We start from the raw sequence: 12137 nt of genomic DNA, 5'->3' as shown, positions 1-12137 counted from the left end.
CCCCCGCCCCAACCCCCCCGTATAGAAGTATATTATTTTCCTCTCTTTTTTACATAAGTAGCAGCACAGACACTGATCCATTCCCCAGAAAGACAGAATCTCAGATATAAGACTAAAGTCAATGTTTTTTCTGCTTCTCCCTTCACATGCTTACCTTTATTTCCTGCATCCTCTATGATCTGATATACTAGTTTTTCTTGGTTATCTGATCCCTTCATTTTGCTGCAGGAGGATAAAGTAGAATTAAAAAGGCAAAGAGGTACAGGATAATCTAATAATCTACATGACTACTTCAATGAATTAGCAGACAAGGTCATCACATTGACTTATTTATCAAAATAAAGACTTACCTTAAAAAGAATGAGACAGGGCTGTATGTACCATAATGAAAAGATGTCCAAGACAGAGTAAGTGAAAAAAACAAGTTGCAAGACAGTATGAATAGAATGATCCCATTTTTGTTAAAAAAAGAAAAAGAGAGAGATTATATATAAATATATAATCATCTATATGTATTTATACATCTAGAAGAAAAAATATATACCAAATTATTATAAGCAGTTATTTCTGGGAAATGGAACTCACGATAGGAGGCAGGGATGATATGCAAGAGGTTTACATTATGCAATTCTGTGTTGGCTTTCTTCCAAAAACAGGTATTACTTTGGTAATAATCAAAGTTTTCTTAAAATGATATGATTATGTGCTTACCCAGCATTCTGAGAATCCTTTATTCTATACAGAAGGCCTGTATTGCTCCTTAAGAGATCCAACTGACCCTAAACATTTTAAAGATAGGAAATAGCAATGAATTACTCTGGAGATGCATCAAATCTAATGACAAATGCTAACACATTCTTTAATATTTCACACAGACTAAATGTCCTACTTCCCATAGTTATTTGTCAGTTCTTAACTTGAGATTTCAGTTTTCCCCTATCACATACAGTGCATTTTTAAAAATTTAGTTCTTTATCTCATCATTTTCTAAAATATTAATATCTAACAATTACTTATATGCTAGATCCTGGCTTGGTTATATAATCAATGTGTAAAGAATTATAAACAAGCATCTTTAGAACATTTTAACAGAAAGTTCACTTATCCTCAATAAATTATGATTCAAACTAAAACAAATTCAATAAATATAAATAAGTATAATACAAATAAAATATAATTTACGTAATATAAAGTTCAAATAGAAACTAACATATAAAAACATTTTTTAACACGATGTTTAAACTTTACAAAGTTAATAGTGACATTTACTGATATGTGTGATTTCTATTTGTTCCATGAAAATTAGGCAGAAGAGTTAACCAATGAATAAAAGACCCGCAGTTTTGTTTTTCTGTAACACGTCAAAAGTAAAATAAAGCATGTCTTAACATACTTCTAAATTTCCTTGGGTCTGAACTTAGGAGCACCCTGATGGCTGTACCACTGGGTTTCTGGCAGTTCGGGGAAGACGTGGCTAAGAGAGGCCCCATTTCCATGTTAAGACTGGGCAGACCCATGATTTGGAAATGGGTTTACATATGGCTGAACAGTAATACCCTCCCTCCCCAAACCCCACTAAGTAGCAAAACTGAACCACAAAGCTCAATTCAGTCATTTAACTCAATCTATGAACATTTAACGAACCAGTACTATGATTGTTGTTTGTGGGTACAAACATGAATTCTAAAATCGAATCACACACCTAACTTCACTACCATCTGGCTGGCATTAAGATAGAGGTAAGTAATGGGTGGGATGGGCTCCCAGAGAAGAAGCTATGGCCCAATGTGGGATTCAGGGAGGCTTCCTGGAGACAACAGCAGAGCTGAGTCTTAGAGGATAATGAGGGGTTAGTCTGTGAAGAAAGAGAAGAAGGGCCTTCTAAGCAGGGAAGACAGAATGAGCAAAGGACCTGAGACATGCAACAGCTTGATGCGGTCCCTCTGAAACCTAACTTTTGAGACACACAATGGCAAAAGAGGAGATAGGTAAGGAAGGTAGAGACTCACTGTGGTCAGCCCGAGTTTTGACTTGAATCTCTCGTATTGGAAGAAGTATTTCTGGTGGGGAAGTGACTTGGTCAGATCTATATTTAAGACACATCAGACTTTGCTCTGAGGCAGATGGAGCCAGGAGAGCCAGTTAGGATGCACTGTAATAGTCCAGGTAAAAGCCAAGAGCCAGAACACATGCAGGGATAGTAGGAATGGAAATAGGGGGACAGATTTGATATTTATTTAAGAGGCAAAATCAGTAATAACTTGTGATTTATTGATAATTACTCCTACTTAAAATTCTTCAATAGCTGTACCACTGCCTACAGCCTATAGCCAGCAGGACTGGCAGTAGGTGGAGTCAGTCACAGAGATAGTGTAAGAGAGGGAGGTACTGAGGAGGATTTTCAGACGGAAAGGAAAGGGTTGAAAGAGTGGTCAAAGGACAAAAACATTTTCTATTGCCACAACCTCCCAGCACCCCTTCCTCTATCTTTCCTGGAGCTGAAGACCTTCATCATAATGAAATGACTAGAAATCATCAAGAGTCCTTTTTTTCCTGGTGCTAAAACAAGGGTGAGCAATCTGGCTCACTGCTTGTTTTTATAAATAAAGTTTTATTGGGACACAGCCACGCCCACTTGTTTATGTGTGGACCATAGCTACTTTCTTTTTTTTTAATTTTATTTTTTTTCATAGCTACTTTCTTGAGTTATCTATTATAACAGAAACCAAATGGCCTGCAAAGCCTAAAACATATACTATCTGGTCCTTTATACAAAAAGTTTGCCAAACCCTGAACTAGTAGGTTGAAGGGAACATTTTAACAGAAAGTTTACTTGTACTCAAAACTCCATATCCAGAGCCCTTAGAAATCCAACAAAGCTGGTAGATTTAAAAAAAGCAAATCAGCCTTAGCCCTGGCCAGGTAGCTCAGTTAGTTATCGTCCTGATAAACCACATACAAGAAACAACCAATGAATGCATCAGTAAGTGGAACAACAAACTGATGTTTCTCTCTCTTTCTCCCTTCCTCCCTCTACAAAAAAAAAAAAAAATCAGTAATAATAATTTAAAAAAAGCAAACCAGCCTTCAGATGATTACTTAGTATAGAAATATTTTACCTAATTGCTATTAAGACCAACTGAAATGCTCTCAGGACATGGGAATTTTGATGATAGGGGAAAGGAAGGAGAAATAGGTAGATTTAGAACATGGGGTACCACTAGGACATTAGAGGAGAATGACATTAGAGCTCCAGGAAAACAGAAAAGGTAAGGATAGGTAGGGCTTCACTGAAAAAAAACCCCACTGCTATCACTGGGAGCTGAGCCTGCACTTCCTCCCAGGGGCCCAGCACTGGTGACATTTAACTGGACTCATTCCTGCCTCTTGGAATGCTCAGGGTGAGATTGTGGAGAGTGATACCTTAATGAGCTGGCTCTGTGATGATTCACAGAAAAATCAGGGGGATGTGTTTCACAGGGAATGGCCAACACCAGGAGTAGGAAGCAAACAGAAGGTCAGAAGAAACTATGCCTCTGTGCCTTTATGTATCTTACTGGCAATTAGGTTAACAAATAAAGCAGTCTGAGCCGTTTCCTGGTTTAGAACCTTATCAGTCACAACCTAACACACCTTCCAATGTTTTTTTTTTTTTTTAAATAACAGTGCTTTTATTTTTTGTTTTATTTTTTAAATTTATTGATTTCAGAGAGGAAGAGAGAGAGAGATAGAAACATCAATGATGGGGGAGACTCATCCATTGGCTGCCTCCTGCATGCCCCACACTGGAGATTGAGCCCACAACCCGCACATGTGCCCCGACTGGGAATCGAACTGTGACCTCCTGGTTCATAGGCTGATGCTCAACTACTGAGCCATACTGGCCAGGCTCTTCCAATGTTTTTATGAGGAATAATAGTAAGCAATGACAACGGTAACTTAAAATGTAATTACATTAACTAGTCGGATTCACCTTACCATAGACAACAGTCTATTGATTGCCAAGGCCCGCTGCTGAGCTTCTATATGAGGCATTTCATTTTGAATTACTTGGTCTGTGATTCCATGAGGGAACTGGTGACATAATTCTATAATCCTAGGAACAAAGGCATTAATGATATCATTTTTATTTCTAGTGTGTGTGGGGGAAACTAGCAGAAAAATTTGAAATGGTGTCTTCACATTTAGCAGACAGTCTGGGTTTCTATGATGGTTCTGAATCAAAGCTCTCAAAATACATTATTATTTAAGAAAAACTTTTTTCCTCACTAATATGAATTCTAAACTAGAACAAAAGTCAAATGAAAACACAGAAAAAAATATTAACGCTGTAGTTTCAATTTTCTCAGATGCAAGTACACAAAGTTAGGATACAGTGTATTGGGCAGCCATAAGTCTGCAAGCAGGAGGCAAATCAGGTATTTCTGGTGGGAAGCCAACATTTATGACAATTCACCACAACTGGGGCCCGTTTTGGGAATTATCCCTACCAAACAGAAATAAGCCCAAATATCCACACTGTCATGGGATCCTCGCATGTTATTCATAATAGCCTGAGAAAATTGGGTTCTTTAAAAACCATGTGGTAATCTAACGATAGTATTGCGCTGCTAGGGAATTACAAAATTGAGAGGCTTTAGGTGCCCACAATAATCTTGACTTAAATGCCGCACCGAAACCATTTGTGGTTTAATGTAGCTTTGTAATCGCCCAAACGTTCAGTCGTGGGAGTTCCCACAGCGACAAGAGCCACTTTGGATCAGAACATGCACCCTAAAGCCCTTTCAGCGGTTCTCAACCTGTAGGTCGCGACCCCTTTGGCGGTCGAATGACCCTTTCACAGGGGTCGCCTAAGACCATCCTGCATATCAGATATTTACATTAAGATGCATAACAGTAGCAACATTACAGTTATGAAGTAGCAACGAAAATAATTTTATGGTTGAGGGTCACAACATGAGGAACTGTATTTAAAGGGCCAGAAGGTTGAGAACCACTGCAGGTAAAAACGCCATCTCCTTTCTGAGCGTCGATCACCTTCGCACAGGGAGGCAGTGCATCATCACAACTTCCCCAACAGCATCGGGACAGCTACACAAAGTTGTAAACTATCAAACTCCTTTGGACTTTCGTAAGAGTTTTGTTCTTCGGGGGTGGGAAGGGGATCCAAACCCGGCAATCCCCTGCCTGCGTGCTCAATGAACTTGTCCGGTATTTCCCGACGGTCCGCGGAGAAAGGGTCCGGTTGCCCAATTGACCCGCCGGGAACCGAGCCTCACCCACTGACTTACCTGTTTTCTATTTCTACTGGATCCGCGTCGGGCGGCTGCAGCTTCACCTTCACCTCAGCCATGAGAACGCGGTTCCTACACCAGAGGGGTGAGAAGCGCGTAGCGGCCAGAGAACCAGCGGTGCCCGGGCGATGGGCCTTCTTCCTCGTGTCGCAGCTGGTCCTTCCTTATCTGTCGGCTTGAGGTGACCACGCCGCGCCTGCTCCGCCTCACTCACGGGCGCCGCTACATCCTCTTATTCTTTTTTTTAAACCTCCCCCCCGCCCATATCCTCTTATTCTTGCTTCCAGAATGTCAATGCCTGTCGGGCGAACGAGCTTCCTTTCCTCATTCTGCGTTGAGACGCCACTTTTTAGCATTTTCCAACCTCTGAGAAGGCGTGTTCTCGGACGCCTACGGTTCCTGCGGGTACCACTCTCCCAGTCAAACGTCACGGGTGGAGCTGGTTGCTAGGAAGCCATTTTTCCGCCAATCGCCTGCTCGGTTCTCAGTAGGCGGGGCGAGGCTCGCAGCGTCAGTGGTAACCGAGACCTTGACCAAGGAGAAGGCAGGAGGCAGTGAGAGGTGGGCTAGCTCGCTGCGGACGCCGGAGGTACCCCCGCAGTGAGAGGTGGAGCACCCGGCCGGGGACGGCGGAGGTACCTCGGAGGGCCTAATTCTGTCTTGGTGGCCGCTGATAGAGGAAGAGGTGGAGGAGGAGGAGGAAAAGGAGGTGGGGGAGGACCTCCCTCAATCCTGCGGAGAAGAGGAGGACCTCCCTCAATCCTGCGGAGAGGAGGAGGAGGACCTCCCTCAATCCTGCGGTAAGGAAGAGAGAGTCTCTGACGGCCCCCGATGGACGGAGGCCGGGACCAGACGGGGCTCCTGATCTGAGCGGCGAAGAGTGGGTGGATGGAGTTGGGGTTTAGGGTGCTGTTTTCCCCACAATGCCATTTGGGCCTGTTGGATTTGGTCTACTTCTCGATCCCTTTCTTGGGGCCCACTCGCCGCCCCGGCCTTCCAAAGGCAGCTCCAAGTAATTACTGCGCGCGAATTACTCCCTCCACAACAATTTTTATTTTGAAGTAATTTTTCAAGTATTTTTATTTTATATTATTTCTTTATATGTTTTTATTGATTTTTAGAGAGGGAGAGAGATAGGAAGAAATGGATGACGACAGAGAAACATTGATCATCTGCCTCCTGCACGCCCCCTACTGGGGATAGAGCGCGCAACCAGGGCATATGCCCTAACTAGGAATCCATCAGGTGACGCTCAACCACTGAGCCACACTAGCAGGGCTCAACTATTTTTATTTTAACTGCCTCTCACATAAATGGAAATGTGAGTTTGAGTAAGTGTCCCAAGTCCAGCCATCCTTTCCGAGGGGCTAGTGATCTGTCAGTATTTGCAGTTCAAATTCTTGACCTCTACCCTGGAACTATGGTAACCAGGCATTAAGTTCACTCCTCCCTTTGTTTATCTCATTTTGGGGAATACTGTCTGTGACAAAACAAAAACCTCAAGATATTCAGAGCAGCATTACTTAGAATTGCAACCACCAAAACTAGTAATATCCTTAAAACCCACCCACAAATTGATAAATAAGATTATATAAGTATGTGGAAAATTGTAAATAATAGAGTGATGGTGCAATAAGTAAACAATAAAAATGGAATGAATATGTTGAGTGAAATCTATCCATAATCATTGGAATTTGAATAGGGTGAAAAGTGATGGGAAATGGTTGCTATATTAAGGTGTTGGTTGTGTTTTCCTCCTGAATCCTTTGCATATTAAAAATTATGACACTGCCCAGGGAAAAGGTCAGTAAGGCCTCCACACTCATACTTAATTATTTATAAATACAGTAGATGGAGTGGGAGATTTTTGTATTTGTTGCTTACTTTTTATATTGGTGCCATCTTTCAGCTGAGGTTTGATACTCTGTCATCCTTCTAAAGTTTCTTTGCAGCTTTCAAATGCAAGAATTACTTGGTGGCAACTGCAGTGCCTGGAACCTGGAGCTTTCCCAAAAGAACTGGCTCTAAATTAACATTTCATGCTGCATACAAAGTTACTTCTGTTTCTCTGGCATGATGACTTGCCCTGAAGCCAAGAGAGGTAGCACAGGAATAAAAGGCAGGAAAGGCTGATAATGATTCAGAGGAAGCTCAGACCAGATTATTAGTCATGGTCTCTGTTCTGATGCGTTCATTTAATTCGCTCATCTCTCTCTATAAAAGCCTAAGTGACTGGCCGACTGGCTGACCGGCCGACCTGCTGGTAGCTATGATGCGCACTGACCACCAGGGGGCAGACGCTCAACACAGAAGCTGCCGAGCAACAGCAACTTTGCAAAGTGCCCTCTCGCACTCTGGGACCCCCTCGGGGGATGTCAAACTGCCAGTTTTGACCTGATCCCCGCAGGCCAGGCTGAGTGACCCCACCAGTGCACGAATCCATCACCGGGCCTCTAGTTTAAAATAATTCCCTTTGCCCAGCCGGTGTGGCTCAGTGGTTGCACATCGACTTATGAACCAGGAGGTCACGGTTCGATTCCTGGTCAGGGCACATGCCCAGGTTGCAGGCTCGATCCCCAGTGCGGAGCGTGCCAATCAATGATTCTCTCTCATCATTCAGGTCTCTATCTCTCTCCCTCTCTCCTCCTCTCTGAAATCAATTAAAAAATATATTTAAAAAAGTAATTCCTTTCCAACATCTCATTCATTCATGCTCTTTTCCCAGGAGTAAGGTAATAATTTACTTACCTGATAATCAAAACTCCACAGAAGACCTCAATAGCAAAAATACAGCTGAAGCAATAATTATTTCAAATAAAAGTTGAATAATATTTTTAGATGATATAGTAATAGTATTCTCTGTAGTTTTTACAGCTTTACTGTATTTTAATGAGGTACTTCTCTTCGGTATGTGTGTTCAAATATATGCAGCCATTGGAATTTATTTTCATCTACTTTTTTAAAAATGTAAGCAGGGAAAATGACTGCTGGTTCAGTGTGTGTTCCTCAGATCATACCACTGCGAGTGCCTCAGCCTGGAAAAGCCAACCATGAAATTGATAACAATACACTTGTGGAAATGAAATCAGGTAAAAATAAAACATACTTGAAATGCTTTAAAATAACATGGTCATACTCTTTATGTTCATCTGGTTGTTGATTTTCTTTGTATGTTTTCAATAACCAGGACCTTGAGAGGTTTATAAAACTTCCAAAATTTGCAACACTTATACTTGATGGTTTATAGAGTGGTGTATATTTAGATGGAAACGGTTAGCTTTGACTGCCCTTTCATTTGTATAGGTACTTAATTGCAGCAATGCCTTGACTCACTTTGGCCAAGGTAAGATGTCCCAGTGGTTCCCCAAATGTTCCCAGGATGCTCATTATTTTGCTGGGATAATAAATTTGATATACTAACACAGGCTCTCCACTCATGTTGGAGCTTGAATCCTGGCTGTGACAACCTCTAGTAATTTTTTGTATATTAATTAGCCTTTTTGAGTCTCAGTTTCCTCATTGTAAGATAGTGATAATAATATCTATTTAGAGCCATTGTGAGGATTAAATGAGTTGATGTGAGGTATGCAGGGTCTGGCATGTAATAATGCCAAAATAAATCTTAGCTATTATTACAAAAATAAAATCAGCTATTATTACAAAAAATATTTTGTAATTATTATTACAAAAATAAATCTTAGCTATTATAACAAAAAAATAGTTCCTATTAATGCCAAAAGTGAGTATATGTATATATACACATATATACACATACATATTTACATATACATATGTACACTATAAGGATGAGGGAAAGTTTTATAGATAAAGCATATGAACAAATACTTGTTTAAAACACACTGAGATTCCAATGTACTTTATTAAGTGTTATGTGTAAAAATTATTTCTGTTTTTATGTTATGACCCTAGACCAAGAGTTCCAACTAAGAATATATTACATTATACTGTCTCCCTTTATCTTAAAAGCTAATATTATTTTTTAAATTTTCAAAGCAAAATACAAATTTTAATATATGTGCCCATGACTCATAGAAATTGAATGTTTATTGACAAATGACGATATGAATAATAGGGTATCCAAATTCTCTAACGTTAAAAATGTCTCAAAAATAAAAGGTCCTATAATTCAGTAACAAAAAGAATAATAATAACCCAATAAAAAATGAACAAGGATGTGAAAGGACATTCTATAGGTAAGGAAATATAAGTGTCTCATGTGAGAATATGCTTCTACCTGCCCCTTCACCTGCTTGCTGAGCAGACCTTATCCCCTGCTTTATTACTCCGTTGCATCTAATTACCATTGAACAGATTGTATATCATTTCTGTTTGTTTACTGTCTGTGTGTCCTTCCTGAAATGGAAGCTCCATGAGAGCAGGGACTTTGGTGACTGGGGTATCCTCAAGTGTCTAGAACAGTGTCTGCTACATAATAGGTACTTGGTAAGTATTTGTTGAAGGAACGAATGAATCTTACTCAAAATGTAAGAAATGTGAATTAAAACAACAAGATACTTTTTAAATTTTACCTAACAGATTAGTAAAAATAAAATAATTGATAGCACACGATATGGGTGTGTGGGTAAGCAGGCACTTTCATGAATTGCTGGTAGCAGTGCAAGTTGTTTCAGCTTCTATGGGGGGAAGTTTGGCAACATTAACCAAAATTACAAATGCACATACCTTTTGACTCAACAGTGCTAGTTCTGCATATTTTACAAATATACGTATAAAAAGAAGAGTTTTCAAGGTTATTCATTATAGTGTTTGAAATGGCAAAAGAAAGAAAAAGAAAACATTCATATGTCCATCTGTAGGGGATTGGTTAAATTGTGGTTCATCTCTATAAAGAGAGAATATAACACAGCCATAACAAAGACTGAGGTCATTCTTTATGTACCAGTATAGAACAGTATACAAGATATATTGTTAAATGAAAAAGAGAAAGGTGTGGAACAGGGTATGATATACCACCTTTGTAAAAAAAGAGTAAGTGAAATAAGAACACGCACATTTATGCTTGTATTGATATACAATATTTTTGAAAGGATAGTCAAGATCCCATTGATTGTCTGGGGCAGCTGATATTGGGAGTGGGGAGGAGAGTTTTAACTGTCTATCATTTTTTGACATTTTGAATATAGATTTATATTAATTTATTACCTTTATAAGTTTTCCAAGATTGTAGGAATGAATCATTTACCAAGTCGAAGTATAAAAGCATTTCTTAAGCAATACTAAAATAATAATAATAATAATAATGAAAAATAGCTCCTGCTTTCTAAATGGCTGTTCTAGTTTTAAAATAGACCCCTACTCTATTTGAATTAATGCCCTATTGGAAATGCAGAATAGCATAGTGGTTCAAGAGTGTGGGCTATGGATTCACCTTACCAAGAGTCAAATCACAAGTCTGCTGTTAACCTCTCTGGGACTCAAGTTTCCTCAACTATAAAGTGGGTATAAAATAGGGCTTATCTAATGGGATTGTACAGATGAATTGAGCTTATTCATGTAAGGCACAGTGCTTAGCATAGAGAAGGAACTCAATTATTGTTATCGGTATTCATTTCTACAATATATTTAAAAATCTCATTAAATAATGGACCCATTGGCATTATTCAGGGACTTGGTACTTTAATGCTAATCGCAGTTATCCTGTTTTGGGTTTTTCAGATACCCCAGATGTCAGCATATATTATACCTTGGATGGCAGTAAGCCTGAATTTCTAAAGAGAATTGGTTATGGTGAAAATACTACATTTAAGTATACAAAGCCTATTACTCTGCCTGATGGAAAAATACAAGTTAAAGCTATTGCAGTCTCTAAGTAAGTTAAGAGCCTGGTGATTAAAATAACTTTATAATATAATGATGTTTTAATTTTATTTATTTATTTCAGTGGGAATTAGTGCTGGACTAGAAAGGCATAAAAGAAAAATTATTTTAATTTCAGCATATATCTGTAACTTTTGTCTTCTGCTGAGGTATACTGTAAAGTGCAGAAATCATAAGAGTACAGCTTAATGAAGTGCTATGTGTATTAATAATATTCTGTTTTTATTTTGAATTCTATATTGGAATTTCAGGAACCTTTTCAGGGTTTGGGACCTCTGAAGAGATTCATCAGGCTCTAGAGAAAATACTGTTTTTAGTGGATATTTCTTTTATTCCCCAGGACATAGCCTACAACCACCATGATCATTCTGTTTTATGTTGTATTGATTTAATTGGCCTTGAAAGCTACTGTCTCTTTCATTTGTGGGTATTAGCTACTTTATTCCTTTCTTTCCTATTCAATGACTTTTATCACTTTACCAATATGGAAACACATCTTAATTTGGAAACCTTGTGTTGTAGAGAAAAACTCAATTGCTTTGCAAGTCTGTGATAGGGGGATTATTTTGTGCAGCAAGACAGGTTTGGCCACATCTTTGGAACACTATTAGGCCCCAGTTCAACAACTGGCTGGCCAAGGTACTGCTTTCAAAAAGATTATCAGGGCTCCCTCCGGTGATTGAACTACTGCATGGCTTTCTGAGGAGAGTTGCAAATTCTACACCAAAGATTGTTTTGGAATTTGATAATTTTTAAAAAGAATAAAATAAAAATTAAATCAAACAAACCCCTAATACACATTATTCTTCTTTATTAAATATTGACATTTGTAGCTTTTTCCTACTTGTCAACTCACTTCTATCAAAACAAGTCTTCTTAATTATCTTTAAAAATTGACAAGCTAGCTCTAGCCAGTTTGGCTCAGTGGATAGAGGGTCGGTCTGTAGACTGAAAGGTTCCAGGTTTGATTCCAGTCAAGGGTAC

The 12137-nt window shown here is 39.2% G+C and overlaps 2 protein-coding genes and 1 long non-coding RNA gene across 11 annotated transcripts in view; 2 read left to right on the top strand and 1 right to left on the bottom strand.

Moving 5' to 3' along the window:
- LOC107185045 overlaps nucleotides 1-4995 on the top strand; it is a 14297-nt gene extending 9302 nt beyond the window's left edge. The window contains exon 3 of one of the 2 annotated variants that reach the window (XR_001515954.1): nucleotides 4986-4995. This is a non-coding gene — a long non-coding RNA (uncharacterized LOC107185045). Of the gene's footprint in view, nucleotides 1-1813; nucleotides 1826-4985 lie in introns of those variants that run through there. The other variant, XR_001515953.1, reaches the window with a different exon arrangement.
- The window catches only part of POLR3F (polymerase (RNA) III (DNA directed) polypeptide F, 39 kDa), a 13846-nt gene extending 8171 nt beyond the window's left edge, over nucleotides 1-5675 (bottom strand). For 2 of the 4 annotated variants that reach the window (XR_001515951.1, XM_006776136.2), the window contains exons 1-5: nucleotides 5292-5675; nucleotides 3979-4096; nucleotides 712-779; nucleotides 351-371; nucleotides 155-222 (exon numbers count right to left, since the gene is read on the bottom strand). Coding sequence is in view for 2 of the 4 variants with exons in the window: in XM_006776136.2 (XP_006776199.1) it covers nucleotides 155-222; nucleotides 351-371; nucleotides 712-779; nucleotides 3979-4096; nucleotides 5292-5353 (337 nt within the window). In the remaining 2 variants the exon portion in view is untranslated. The remainder of the gene's footprint in view (nucleotides 1-154; nucleotides 223-350; nucleotides 372-711; nucleotides 780-3978; nucleotides 4097-5291) is intronic. The other 2 variants (XR_001515952.1, XM_006776137.2) reach the window with 1 other exon arrangement.
- Nucleotides 5676-5846: 171 nt separating this feature from the next.
- Nucleotides 5847-12137, top strand: part of DZANK1 (double zinc ribbon and ankyrin repeat domains 1) — a 61267-nt gene continuing 54976 nt past the window's right edge. For 2 of the 5 annotated variants that reach the window (XR_001515950.1, XM_015572038.1), the window contains exons 1-3: nucleotides 5847-6094; nucleotides 8267-8383; nucleotides 10992-11145. Coding sequence is in view for 4 of the 5 variants with exons in the window: in XM_015572038.1 (XP_015427524.1) it covers nucleotides 8275-8383; nucleotides 10992-11145 (263 nt within the window). In the remaining variant the exon portion in view is untranslated. The remainder of the gene's footprint in view (nucleotides 6095-8266; nucleotides 8384-10991; nucleotides 11146-12137) is intronic. The other 3 variants (XM_015572037.1, XM_006776131.2, XM_006776132.2) reach the window with 3 other exon arrangements.

The sequence above is a fragment of the Myotis davidii genome, unplaced genomic scaffold (assembly GCF_000327345.1).
Source record: "Myotis davidii unplaced genomic scaffold, ASM32734v1 scaffold608, whole genome shotgun sequence".
Classification (NCBI taxonomy): domain Eukaryota; kingdom Metazoa; phylum Chordata; class Mammalia; order Chiroptera; family Vespertilionidae; genus Myotis; species Myotis davidii.
This window is presented reverse-complemented; position numbering and strand designations above follow the sequence as displayed.